Genomic DNA, 15,309 nt, shown 5'->3' with positions numbered 1-15,309 from the left:
TGAACATAATTAGTCTTTTTTTTCTTTTACTTCTGTTCTTTAATCTCCCTTCTCTGTCAGTTTGGTCTGGTGTATGAGACTTAGATCCGGTAGAGTGGTTGAACAAGTGTTACATTCAGAAAGTACTCCATCTGATTTTGAGTTTTCATTGCCACACTCATTTATGGCTCAACCAAACAACATGTCTGAACATGGGAGTGACCATGGTGATCCTGATCCTGTTGATCAGGAATTGATTAGACCTCTTAGAGAGTACCTTCACCCTCCAAGGCAGACAACACCCTCGTGTATCATCCTTCCCATAAATCACCATAGGTTCAATTTCAAACCTGGCACAATCCAATTGTTGCCCACATTCCATGGTATGGATTCTGAAAATCCATATACTCATATGAAAGAATTCGAGGAAGTATGTAGCACTTGCATGGACCATACAGTAAACGAGGATGTTGTAAGGTTAAAACTTTTCCCATTCTCACTGAAAGATAAGGTAAAAATGTGATTAGGCACTATCCTACCTAGATCTATAGGAACCTGGAGAGAAATGCAAGCAACTTTCTTAAAAAAATATTTTCCTGCCAACAGAACCGCTACTCTTCAAAGACAAATCATGAACTTTGCCTGTAAATTGAGCGAAAATTTTGCCCAAGCGTGGGATAGATTCAAAGATCTTCTCCACACTTGTCCGCACCATGCCTTTGAGCACTGGTGAATGGTCAGTTTCTTTTATGACTCACTCACGCCCCAATTAAAAATGTTAGTTTCTATAATGTGTAATGGAGAATTCTATGAGAAAACTCCAGAAGAAGCTTTTCACTTCTTTGACACATTGGCTAAAAATACAAGAAATTGGGAAGTTGGCCCAACATCTTCATTTGATCTAAGGGAAAATCCACAACAAAGAGGTAGATACCAGTTGAATGAGAATGATGATCTAAATGCAAGACTAACTGCCTTAACAAAAAAGGTTGAAAACATGGAGCCCAAAAAGGTACAATCTGTTAAACAAGTAGAAGTGAAATGTGTTGTGTGTGAAACAATGGATCATGCAACTGAAGAATGCCCTACTCTACCTGCTTTCAAGGAGGTATTGTATGGGCAGATTAATAACAATAATTCACACAATTTTGAGGGAAGACAGAATCAAAATCAAAGTGGAACCTATTACGGGAACAATCAAAACTACAATTCATACCATCCCAATAATAGGAATCACCCTAATTTTTCATGGAGACATGATTCTGGAAGTCATTCTCAAAACCCCTTCCCTGCACATCAACAATCCTTCCAACAAAATCAAGGTTCTTCATCCAATACTTACCAACCTTCTCACAGGAGATCTTTGGAAGATACCTTGCATCAGTTCATTCAAAATCAAACAGGCATCAACAATTAGGTTGCCCAGTGACTGCTACGCTACCCTGCACATTTATTTATCAAAACAACAACCAAATTTATCAAACATTAATCCTTTTGTTAAAGCAGGTATAGGGCGATTATACTCGCCAGTGTGCGAGTGTGCGTGTAGTACAATTTTAAATTTATAATTCGGTGAGTCCGAGTCGGTTCACAGGGAGATTATTTTGGATGAAAACAGAAATCACTGAATATTTGATTTTAAGAGGTGATTAAGATAATCTAAAGGAAATGATTAAAACTAAATTAACAATGAGTTTAAGTAGCTTGGGTCAAGACAATTTCAGTGTCAAAACCAATTAATTCCCAACTTAATAGAAAAGATCAATAATATTCATCTGAATTAAGTTTTGCAGATCTATGAGTAATTTTAGTTCAAGATAATGATAATTCTTGTTTAAGCAATCTCCATACATGGCATGGAAATTCTAAGTCAAGCAATTATCATAAATTGAATTATATCCCACAGATAGAATTTATAGGTACAGATTAATCATTTGGGCTTGGGTATGAAAACATTTCCAGGTCTAGCAATCTCCATACATGGCATGGAAACTCTAAGTTAGGCTTATGCTCCAATCCAAACTCAAAGATACACTATATGCACACTGCTCAAATTAAATCAGATTAATATTACACAATTGAAGCGCAGCTTTCTTTGGGAATCATTGGCGTTGGACACTGTCCTTGCCTTAACCCAAGATCGGATTTAGCTACTCATCTTCATTTTTAAAATAAATTGGCAGGAATTTAAATGACGGGAATTAAAAGACAGTATTTAAAAGACTATTTTTTAACCGACCATATAGGCGGTTTATAATGAAAAGACAAGAATTGAAAGACTATTTTTTAACCGACCATATAGGCGGTTTATAATGAAAAGACAAGAATTGAAAGACTATTTTTTAACCGACCATATAGGCGGTATATAATGAAAAGACAAGAATTGAAAGACTATTTTTTAACCGATCATATAGGCGGTATATAATGAAAAGACAATATTTAAAGACAATATTCAACCGACCATATAGGCCGTATATAATAAAAAGATAATATGAATAACATAATACAACTATATGGAAACAAAGGTTGAAGATTTAAGAGAGAAATTCTAAGAACGAAATCATATTGAAACTAAAGTGAAAATTTTGAGAGAGAAATTTCAAGAACATAACTATACTTTCATTATAGGAAAAATTGAATGGTTACAAATGCACCCTAAGTGCTCTATTTATAGGGTAAAAGATGCAATAGAGACCACTCAATTATATAATTTAATAATACAAAATATCTAAAGAAAAATAAAATAACTAATTTAAAAATACAAAGATAAATAAAATATCTAACACATGATGTAAGCGATGATGTCATTCCAACTCATGATGTAAGCAATGATGTCACTCCAACCCATGATGTAAGCGATGATGTCATCAATTTGTGGGACTTGGGCTTTTCATATTTTTGGGCTTGGGCCTTCCTTGTGTTGGGCTTGGGCCTTCCTTGTTTTGGGCTTGGGCTTGGGCCTTCCTTGTGTTGGGCTTGGGCTTGGGCCTTCCTTGTGTTGGGCTTGGGCCTGGGCTTTCCATGTGTTGGGCTTGGGCCTGGGCTTTCCATATTTATATTATTATATATATATTATATTATTATATATATTATATTTAATTTTTTTATATTTTATATATTTTTATATTAATATTTTTAAACATACACAAAATTTCAAAATGCATAATAATATTCAATTTAAACCATTTTAAGATCAAAATAAGGGTGAAATTATAATAAAATTTTTACAAAATTGATCACTAATCACACCCCCCAACTTAAACATTGCTAGTCCCATAGCAATTAAACTTTACACTGGCCAGATTTATTCACAATAATCACATGAATATAAAAATTTCAAATTCTAAACGGAAATACATAGAACAGAACAAGCCATCTGTCATACAGTCGAATATTCTAAATTAGATTTCGGTCAAAGGTTATACAATCTTAGGAATGGCAATTAGGATGATCATTATTCTACTTTATTCCCTCGAAGTTTCGACTTCAAACCTTACTATGGATTTTCCCTCAAATAAAAAAAACGATTCCTTGGGTGTACACACAAGGGAGCCACCGTTTTAAGAGTAAATGTAAAACAAGTTCAAACTCGGTGTCGTCCCAAATACAAAGAACGTATTTTCATGAAAGAATAGGGAATTTAACATAGCTTCATGACTGGAATAATGCCATAGATAAATAACTTCTGAATTTAAACAGAATTCTTTACTCTGAACTCGAATCCTAAGATCACATGATTTATAGCATCAAGAGGGACCAGACTGGGTTGTAATGGGGCTATGAGGTTAATACGGGTTGTCAAAGAAAAGGGTAAAGTGTGCAAAGGGTGTGTTGGGATTTTTTTTTTTTTTGACACTAATATCAAATTAAACATATATTTTTTTTCTTCAGCATTTATTTTGAAACACTCGTGCTGAAAAGCTAAGAGAACTTCCATTTTTTCTTTTTTTCTTTTTTTTTTCTTTTCTTTCTCTTTTTTTTTTTTTCTTTTTAATATGAAAGTACCGAGATAGACTGATTCCTAAAAACACACCAGGTTGGATAAACTTCATATGGTTCTAGGTTAGACGAGGGTAATGAAAGGAATTATGCTAAGAACAGCTCAAATGGGCTAGCAAGGGGGTTAATGTGAAGAAAGAAAAAGGTTAATAGGTCCAAATTGAAAGAAATTGATCCCCTATCATGCTTCTATAAAACGATGTTACTCAGTCAACTAATTCAGAGTTTGAAATCAGCCAAATTCATCCGCCATCATACTAGACATTCAAAGCAAATTGATGTTTTGAAGCTATTGAAAATATGAGATCAACAATAAAACGCATTTAGAATAAGTGTTATTTCACTCAGAATTAATGATCATTAGGCTCAAACACTCACTCGGGTAATAGTCTCCACTTCTGTTAAGGGATCATGCAGTGTGCTAATTACCATTGCCTTTGACTTTATGACCGATAAACCAATTTCTAATTATTGAACACCCGATGCATGCAAATCACTTATTCTAATCCCACATATCTACGGTTTCAAATAAGAAATTAATGCATTCATGATTCATACTGCAAATTCAACTGGCTGTCAGTTTATAACTCTAAAGCTTTAGGGATAGCATTATTTAAAGCACGCACAATTTTTTGATTTTTAATAGGAGTAGATAAAAGTAAATAATTCACATAAAATTACAAGCATGCAGTTACAAATTCACAGTTAAACATGGACTAGATAGTTCATAAATATACCTTACTCCCTCCAACTTGAATTGCAGTAATAAAATAGGGTTTGTTAGGAATACCTGTAACTCCACGAGTCTGTAAGTTTACTGTGAACTGCTAAATCTTCAACAAACAAGTGAGAATACCCTACATATATTTTTTATATTTTTTTTCTTTTTCACATCAAAATAAGAAAAATTCATGCAAGTCATATAATAAAGAGATGCGTCTCAAGAGTACAAAAAGTACTCCTTACTCAGCCATCTTATCATAGACTTGCCTAACAACATTCCATAATTTTTTAAAACAAAACATAAAAAAAATTCATGCAAGTCAAAATAAACAGATGCGTCTCAAGAGTACAGAAAAGTACTCCTTACTCAGCCATGTTATCATAGACTTGCTCTCCTTAGAGGGATAAATCTAAATTAATCGGACCCCTTTTGCGCTTGCTTCCAATTACCTTAGACCAGTCTATCTGAGGCTCGTAAGGATCATGCTGTGGAACATAAGTGTGTAATTTATCTAGTAGCTCCTCAATGGTGGATGCGGAAATGAGAATATTTCTTGCAGAAAGAGAAATGAACTTTTGTTCCACAGCCTGATCAAGAAAAGAGAGCAACCCATCAAAAAAATGGTTAATATTTAAAAGTCCAATGGGTTTGGTATGGAGATTGCTCTTGGCCCAGGAGATTATACAAAAGATTTCTTCAAGTGTACCAAAACCTCCTGGCAAAGCAATGAAGGCGTCTGACTGATAAATCTTACAAGCCATGCGCTCAGACATAGAAGTCGTTCTTATAAGTTGACCTCGTGTGTACCCGGAAATCTGTGGATCAGCCAAAGGGATTGGCATAATACCTACCACATATGATTGCCCAAGATGTGCAGCCTGTGAAACACATCCATTCAATCCACGACTTCCCCCTCCATAGACCAAATTAATTTTTCTCTCTCCCAATTTTATGCCAAGTTCGCTTGCTGCAAGTGTGTAACAAATATCGCTCCCAGGTTGAGAGCCACATAGTACACATATGGTATTGATTCGACGAACTGGCTGGCCTTCCATTTATGTTAGTTCTTTATGTATGCCCTGAAAGTAGAACTGGTTAAAGAGGTTTGGCAATCAAAAGTAACTACATAGAAATTCAACAATAAATAAACATAAACAAAAATCATGCGTATATACAAGTAGTTGTGATTGTGGCTCACATCTTCCTCTGGTTTTACGTCCAGAAACGGCTTAAACACCTTCTATGAAGCGGGGATAGGCTTCCCATCCAATTTTCTTATAGATTGGCAAACAGGGTCAATTATAGTCAGATTCCCAAGACTATAGCGTTGGTGGTCACTTCTAAACTGGGTCCATAAAGCAAGAATTTCTCGTTGCACTATTCCACACGGATGCGTCTCAAGAGTCAATCGGATATCATCCAAAGACTCCTTACTCAGCCCATCCTTTATGAAACAAATTTTATCATCTCGATTTATGGAAGTAAACCCCCAGATTTACATCGTGTGTTACAAGTCCATCGAGCACATTTGTGACAACCATTTAATGTTTTCGCTCTTCTTTTTTTCGAAAAACTACTCTTTCCCAATCCTGGAAAATGCTTAAAACTAGGTGAGGTTTCGCCAAGAAATCGAACTTTTGCTTCAATTAACCAGCGAATATCCTCAGGGATATTTTTATACATCAACATCCGAAGTCTTTCACACCTAGTGGCATAAATCTTTTTTAAATCATTTTGTGGGAGAGATGGATAGTACTTACGAATTTTCAAGAGCTGAAGATTCATTTTTTTTTTTAAAACAGAACTATAGTAAAAGAAAAGTAAAACAAAATAATGAACCTTACAAAAGGAACGAGAGTACCTGATCGGAGAATAACACAAATGAGAGAAGACTGAGCTCAAAGAAGTGTGGCTTGCCTCATGCAGATACGGGGTCTCTTATAGGGCTGTGGAAGTCACCATTCCAACAACTACACTTGGCTCGAGACGTGCCACAAGTGCAGGGTCACGTCTGGCGTCTCCTTTTTCAACGTTCGGTGTTTCTTTTCAACGTTCCGCGTCTCCTTTTCCTTTATAGGGAAGTGTGTCGTTTCCTTTATAGGGCAGTGTGATTGCTCTGCCCAAAAAATAAATAAATAGTTGTCATCGGCGTTGAGTTTGTCTCCTTCTTATATTTTTATATATATATATATATTAAGAAAATAAAGTTTTTATTTTATTATATATTTTTTAATAATTTTTTTTTGAAGGGGCCTCATAAAATCAAAATCACATATACCACACAAAACAACAATTCCCACCTTACCCCCCAACTTGAATTGCGTATTGTCCTCAATCGACAATAATAGAAAAGATAGAGGATAGACATACCTGGCGGTCATCGATGCATGAATATGTGATGTTTTCTTCACCCTGAATAGCTACAGGGGTTGTTATTAATGTCCTGGACCTAAAGACATCCATTTAACCTAAATGGAAAGGTGGTCTTTTAACGTCAGATTCCCAGACGATACGAAACCTCTTTTACTCATTTAATGGTGGATCCCCTAAATCCACACTTCCTTCGTCTTCCTCATAACTATACTGATAAGGTTTCAACCTATGACCATTGACCTTAAGGCATTGCCCTGACTCTTGATTTTCAATTTCGAAAGCCCCATATTCCGAGATGGACTTGATTATGAAGGGGCCAACCCATCTTGATTTTAATTTTCCTGGGAATAAATGCAATCGAGAATCATACAAAAGTACCTGTTGCCCGACATGAAAGCTTTTCCTAATGATGCGTCGGTCATGCAACTCTTTCATGCGAAGCTTAGCCAGTCGTGCATTTTCAAATGCATCTTTTCTTATTTCATCAAGCTCATTTAATTGGAGCTTCCTAGAGAAGCCTGCTTCGGTCAAACTTTTGTTGATTCTTTGAATTGCCCAATATGCTCTATGTTCAATTTCCACAGGAAGATGACAAGGTTTACCATACACTAATCTATATGGAGACATTCCCAAGATCGTTTTATATGCAGTCCTATATGCCCAAAGAGCGTCTACTAATCTCAAAGACCAATCTTTGCGATTGGTGGCAACGGTCTTTTCTAAGATATGTTTAATCTCCCTATTAGCTAGCTCAGCCTGACCACTGGTTTGGGGATGGTACGGCGTGGAAATCTTGTGCAACACACCATATTTTTTCATGAGACCTGCCACGACCTTGTTACAAAAATGGGAACCCCCATCACTAATGATCGCTCGTGGCATCCCAAACCGACTAAAAATGTTTTCCCTTAAAAATTTCACCACAATCCTATGGTCATTGCTCCTTGTCGGGATTGCCTCAACCCATTTGGACACATAGTCAACAGCAAGTAAGATATACTCATGCCCAAATGAACTAACAAATGGACCCATAAAGTCTATACCCCAGCAGTCAAAGACTTCTAACACCTGGATTGGTTGTAATGGCATCATGTTTCTCTTGGATAGACTGCCTAGTTTTTGACATCGATCACAACTTGAACAAAATCTGTACACATCCTTAAATAATGTTGGCCAATAAAATCCACTTTGTAGAATTTTTGCAATTGTTTTCTTGATGGAAAAATGGCCTCCACAAGCAAGAGTGTGACAAAAATTTATGACACTTTGTTGTTCATGATTAGGGATGCATCTACGAATGATTTGGTCAGGACAATATTTGAACAGATACGGGTCATTCCAGAAAAATGTCACCACCTTCCTAAAAACTTTTTCTTTATCTAGTTTGGACCAATAATCTGGGATCTGTCTAGTGACTAGATAATTTGCTATATCAGCGTACCATGGAAAGGTGAGTGGTTCAGTTTGAGTGTTTGTTTGAAACAATTGTTCGTCAGGAAAGGAATCTTGGATTGGGTTTTCAAATTGATTAAGATTTTGGCATGGTAGACGAGACAAGTGATCGGCTACCACATTTTCTACCCCTTTTTTGTCTCTGATCTCGATATGGAATTCTTGTAACAATAAGATCCATCTAAGGAGACGGGGTTTTGCATCTTGCTTTGTTAATAAATATTTAAGAGCAGCATGGTCAGTAAAAACAATCACCAGTGACCCCACGAGGTAAGACCGGAATTTGTCTAGGGCGTAGACAACTGCTAGCAACTCTTTCTCTGTCGTGGTGTAGTTCTTTTGAGCCTCATTAAGAGTTTTGCTAGCGTAATATATCACATAAGGTTTCTTGTCTTTCCTCTGACCTAACACGGCTCCTATCGTGTAATCACTGGCGTCACACATCAGCTCAAATGGTAGGGACCAATCAGGGGACTGAATGATAGGTGCAGAAACAAGTGAGTTTTTTAATTTCTCAAAAGCAGCTTGACACTTACTAGTCCACTCAAAGGGCATGTCTAGGACTAAAAGGCGACATAAAGGTTTGGCTATGGTACTGAATGAAGCAATAAAGCGCCTATAAAAACCAGCATGGCCAAGAAAAGACCTAACATCCCTCACATTCTTTGGGGCGGGTAATTTTTGAATTAATTCAACCTTAAACTGATCGACCTCAATACCCTTAGAAGAAACAATGTGTCCTAAGACACTTCCTTGAGTGACCATGAAGTGGCACTTCTCCCAATTTAGCACTAAATGCGTTTCCTTGCACCTCTCTAAGACTCTTTCTAAATTTTTCAGACAACTATTAAAGCTATCTCCATACACTGAGAAGTCATCCATGAAAACTTCCACCACATTCTCTACCAATTCACTAAAAATGCTCATCACGCATCTTTGAAATGTTGCAGGGGCATTGCATAGACCGAATGGCATTCGTCTGTAAGCAAATGTCCCAAATGGACAAGTGAATGTGGTCTTCTCCTGATCCTCTAACGCAATTTCTATTTGATTATACCCAGAGTACCCATCCAAGAAGCAGTAGAAGGCATGTCCCGCTATTCTCTCTAAGACTTGATCTAGAAATGGAAGCGGAAAATGATCCTTCCTTGTCACAGAGTTGAGCTTCCTATAATCAATGCACATACGCCATCCAGTCTGGATGCGCGTAGGGATGAGCTCATTGTTCTCATTTGCTATCACAGTGACTCCTGACTTCTTAGGTACAACTTGAGTCGGACTGACCCATTTGGAATCTGAGATGGGGTAGATGATACCTGCATCTAACAGTTTAAGAACCTCTCCCCGGACAACTTCTTTCATGTTCGGGTTCAAACGCCTTTGCATTTGCCTTACAGGTTTCGCATTTTCCTCTAAGAATATCCTATGGGTGCAGGTGAGGGGGCTAATGCCATGTAGGTCAGAGATAGACCATCCTATAGCTTTTTTGTGCATTCTGAGGAGATCTAGTAATGCTTCCTCTTGATGCAATTCTAGGCTTGATGAAATCACTACTGGCAAAGACTCCCTTTCACCTAAGAATGCGTACTTAAGGTGATTCGGCAATGGTTTTCTCTCAAGTTGGGGTGGACGAACCAAAGATGGTGTGGTTTCATTCCCAGGTAATTTCAATGGCTCTAGGCCAAGCATCAGTTGTGTGATCACCCTGGCTGACTCAACGTCAGGCTCTATCCCTTTCGAAGTTTGCTTCTCTAATTTATAAATAACCTGCTCATAAAGAGCCTCCTCAAAGTATTCTTCACTTAAGGTCTGGATTAAATCTACTTCCTCCAATTCCATTTCGTCATTTGGTTGCTTAGTTACCTTGAAAACATTCATCTCCACCGTCATATTCCCAAATGATAGTTTCATGATCCCATTCCTACAATTGATGATTGCATTCGAAGTAGCAAGGAATGGTCTCCCTAGGATAACGGGAATAGGTGACTGAGGACCCTGGTGGGGCTGGGTATCTAAGACAATAAAGTCCACTGGGAAATAGAATTTGTCCACTTGGATTAGGACATCCTCCACAATCCCACGAGGAACTTTTACTGATCGGTCAGCCAATTGAAGAGTGACCCTAGTGGGCTTGAGTTCTCCTAACCCTAGTTGCTGATAGACACTGAAAGGCAACAGATTGACACTAGCCCCTAGGTCAAGAAGTGCTTGGTCGACTTTTTGGCTTCCAATTATGCAAGCAATGGTAGGACATCCTGGGTCCTTGTACTTTGGAGGGGTCTTAAATTGAAGGATAGCACTTACTTGTTCTGTTAAGAATGCTTTTTCCCGCACATTGATTTTTCTTTTGACTGTACAGAGATCCTTCAAAAACTTAGCATACGAAGGTGTTTGCTTAATTGCATCCAATAAAGGAATGTTTATCCTTACTTGTTTGAATACTTCGTATATGTCTGCATTTGTTTTATCTCTTTTTGATTGGGTTAATTTTTGAGGAAAGGGTGGTCGAGGTTCAAATTTGGATCTCTCTTCAACACTCTTCCCTTTTTCCTTTTGCTTTCTCTCTTGCTCTCTTTCTTCCTTCTCAGCTTTCTTTTTACCCTCTTTACTTCCTTCATTCACTTCCTCATCATTCATTTCATCATGCCCTTGGTCTTTTTTACTAATGGTAGGCCACATTGTCCTAGGGTCCTTAGGTTTCTCAATTACTTTCCCACTCCTAAGGACAGTGACAGACTGGACTTGTTCATGATTCTCACTAGATGACCCTTCGGCTCTATGGGCTTGACCTACGGGGTTCGGACTTGGTTGTGAGGGAAACTTTCCTGGTTCTCTAACACTCAAGGTCTGAGTCAACTTAGTTAGCTGACTTCTCATGTCTTCTAGAGCCCTATTTGTTTGTTCTTGAAACTTGGCTACTTGGGTATTAGTTCCTATTTGACCTTGCATGAATTGTTGTAGGGTGTCCTCTAGAGATCTCTTATGAGGAGGTTGATATGCACCAGATGACCTTTGGTTTGGTTGGTAAGACTGTGGCTGTGAGGGGAATGGTGCATGGGGTTGGGCGGCAGAATCATTTCTCCATGAAAAATTAGGGTGATTACGGGAGTTGGGGTGGTATGTATTGGAATTAGGATTGTACCCTAAGTAGTTCCCACTCTGATTCTGATTCTGATAAGGCCTACCCTCTGTCTGACGTGGTTGTACTCCAGATGCTTGGCCATAGAGGACCTCTTTAAAAGCAGGAATGGTAGGACAATCTTCTGTCATATGGCCATTCGTCTCACAAACCACGCAAAGGACTTCCACCTCATGGACGGCCTTGGTTTTTTTTAACTCTAATTCTTCCATCTTCTTTGTTAATGCTGTTAACCGGGCATTGATGTTATCACTTTCACTTATTTGAAATTTTCCTCGAGGTTGTGGACTGACATGCTCTCTTGAGTCTTCCAAAGACAATGGACTTACCTCCCAATTCCTAGTATTCTCAGCTAAAGTGTCGAAAAAGTGAAAAGCTTCTTCAGGTGTCTTCTCATAAAATTCACCATTGCACATGGTCGACACTAACATCTTAAGGTTAGGGGTTAAGGCATCATGAAAAAAACTAACCACCCGCCACTGCTCAAAAGCATGATGTGGGCAAGTAAGAAGTAGATCTTTGAAACGATCCCAAGCTTGAGCAAATGACTCGGTGGGTTTACAAGCAAAGTTCATCATTTGTCTTTGAAGGGATGCTGTCCTATTGGCCGGAAAATATTTCTTTAAAAATTTAGTTTGCATTTCTCTCCATGTTCCTATTGATCTCGACTCTAATGTGTTTAACCACATTTTAGCTTTGTCTTTTAATGAAAATGGGAACAATTTTAGCCTCACAGTATCCTCATTGACATTCTGATCGACACAAGTGCCGCAGACCTCTTCAAATTCTCTCATGTGAGTGTACGGATTTTCCGAATCCATACCATGAAAAGTAGGTAACATCTGAATGGTACCCGGTTTAAAGTTGAATCTATGATGGTTAACTGGAAGTACAATGCAAGAGGGAGTAGTTTGCCTCGGAGGGTGCAAATAGTCCCTGAGAGGTCGAAGCATTTCAGCTCCCAAGGGATCTTGATCAACATGATCACCCCCTTGAGCAGACATGTTATCATTTTGTTGAGACATTAGAGATTGTGAATGGACTTCTTGTTCTAGCACTCTACCTGATCTAAGTCTCATACACTGTTTAGTAACTAAAAGTTACCTAACAAGTTTTTTTTTTTAAGTATATAGATTTTTTTTCTTTATCTTTAAAATATTTATTATTTTTTTTGTTTTTTTTTAAAAGTAGTAAAACAACAAAAATAACACACTAAGTTACCAATTAATCTCCCCGGCAACGGCGCCAAAAACTGACTGCTACGCTACCCTGCACATTTATTTATCAAAACAACAACCAAATTTATCAAACATTAATCCTTTTGTTAAAGCAGGTATAGGGCGATTATACTCGCCAGTGTGCGAGTGTGCGTGTAGTACAATTTTAAATTTATAATTCGGTGAGTCCGAGTCGGTTCACAGGGAGATTATTTTGGATGAAAACAGAAATCACTGAATATTTGATTTTAAGAGGTGATTAAGATAATCTAAAGGAAATGATTAAAACTAAATTAACAATGAGTTTAAGTAGCTTGGGTCAAGACAATTTCAGTGTCAAAACCAATTAATTCCCAACTTAATAGAAAAGATCAATAATATTCATCTGAATTAAGTTTTGTAGATCTATGAGTAATTTTAGTTCAAGATAATGATAATTCTTGTTTAAGCAATCTCCATACATGGCATGGAAATTCTAAGTCAAGCAATTATCATAAATTGAATTATATCCCACAGATAGAATTTATAGGTACAGATTAATCATTTGGGCTTGGGTATGAAAACATTTCCAGGTCTAGCAATCTCCATACGTGGCATGGAAACTCTAAGTTAGGCTTATGCTCCAATCCAAACTCAAAGATACACTATACGCACACTGCTCAAATTAAATCAGATTAATATTACACAATTGAAGCGCAGCTTTCTTTGGGAATCATTGGCGTTGGACACTGTCCTCGCCTTAACCCAAGATCGGATTTAGCTACTCATCTTCATTTTTAAAATAAATTGGCAGGAATTTAAATGACGGGAATTAAAAGACAGTATTTAAAAGACTATTTTTTAACCGACCATATAGGCGGTTTATAATGAAAAGACAAGAATTGAAAGACTATTTTTTAACCGACCATATAGGCGGTTTATAATGAAAAGACAAGAATTGAAAGACTATTTTTTAACCGACCATATAGGCGGTTTATAATGAAAAGACAAGAATTGAAAGACTATTTTTTAACCGACCATATAGGCGGTATATAATGAAAAGACAAGAATTGAAAGACTATTTTTTAACCGACCATATAGGCGGTATATAATGAAAAGACAATATTTAAAGACAATATTCAACCGACCATATAGGCCGTATATAATAAAAAGATAATATGAATAACATAATACAACTATATGGAAACAAAGGTTGAAGATTTAAGAGAGAAATTCTAAGAACGAAATCATATTGAAACTAAAGTGAAAATTTTGAGAGAGAAATTTCAAGAACATAACTATACTTTCATTATAGGAAAAATTGAATGGTTACAAATGCACCCTAAGTGCTCTATTTATAGGGTAAAAGATGCAATAGAGACCACTCAATTATATAATTTAATAATACAAAATATCTAAAGAAAAATAAAATAACTAATTTAAAAATACAAAGATAAATAAAATATCTAACACATGATGTAAGCGATGATGTCATTCCAACTCATGATGTAAGCAATGATGTCACTCCAACCCATGATGTAAGCGATGATGTCATCAATTTGTGGGACTTGGGCTTTTCATATTTTTGGGCTTGGGCCTTCCTTGTGTTGGGCTTGGGCCTTCCTTGTGTTGGGCTTGGGCTTGGGCCTTCCTTGTGTTGGGCTTGGGCTTGGGCCTTCCTTGTGTTGGGCTTGGGCCTGGGCTTTCCATGTGTTGGGCTTGGGCCTGGGCTTTCCATATTTATATTATTATATATATATTATATTATTTTATATATTATATTTAATTTTTTTATATTTTATATATTTTTATATTAATATTTTTAAACATGCACAAAATTTCAAAATGCATAATAATATTCAATTTAAACCATTTTAAGATCAAAATAAGGGTGAAATTATAATAAAATTTTTACAAAATTGATCACTAATCACCCAGCTTACAAAGAATCAAGAGCAAACAAATAGAGCCGTGGAGGATATGAGAAGCCAGATAACAAAGTTGACCCAAACACTAAGTGTGAGAGAACCTGGAAGATTCCCTTCTCAAACCAACCCTAACCCAGTTAGGCAAACAAATCAGGTGGAATCTTCTAGTGGTGAAAGTAATGCACATGAACAAGTCCAATCTGTGACTATCCTAAGAAGTGGAAAGGTGATTGAAAAACCAAATGATCTTAGGATAAGCCAAACTGTTGTTGAGGAAGAGAAAGCAGAAGGACAGGAGCCAACCTTAGAGAAAAATGAAAACAATGAAAAAGAAAAAAAGAAGCAAAAACAAAAAGAAGATGGAAAAGGTAAGAACATTGAAAGAGAAAGTCAATATCATTCTAAACCTCCCTTTCCTCAAAGACTGAGTGTTACAAAAAAGGAACAACAAAATGCTGACAAATATGAGGTGTTTAAACAAGTAAGGATGAATATTCCACTCTTGGATGCGATCAAACA

The 15,309-nt window shown here is 36.9% G+C and overlaps 1 protein-coding gene across 1 annotated transcript; it reads right to left on the bottom strand.

The window, feature by feature from the left end:
- Nucleotides 1-5,229: 5,229 nt before the first annotated feature.
- On the bottom strand, nucleotides 5,230-12,670 carry LOC127788168 (uncharacterized). Its single transcript, XM_052316282.1, has 7 exons — nucleotides 11,713-12,670; nucleotides 11,205-11,670; nucleotides 10,832-10,952; nucleotides 8,350-9,937; nucleotides 7,316-7,845; nucleotides 6,333-6,457; nucleotides 5,230-6,198 (listed from the first exon to the last, which is right to left on the bottom strand). Exons 1-7 carry the CDS (start codon nucleotides 12,668-12,670, stop codon nucleotides 5,943-5,945), a joined length of 4,044 nt encoding a protein of 1,347 aa, XP_052172242.1. The 3' UTR covers nucleotides 5,230-5,942.
- Between the last annotated feature and the right edge of the window lie 2,639 nt (nucleotides 12,671-15,309).

This window comes from Diospyros lotus, chromosome 13 (genome assembly GCF_014633365.1).
Source record: "Diospyros lotus cultivar Yz01 chromosome 13, ASM1463336v1, whole genome shotgun sequence".
Lineage (NCBI taxonomy): Eukaryota > Viridiplantae > Streptophyta > Magnoliopsida > Ericales > Ebenaceae > Diospyros > Diospyros lotus.
The sequence above is the reverse complement of the archived record's forward strand: the minus strand, read 5'-3'. Positions and strand labels throughout refer to the sequence as shown.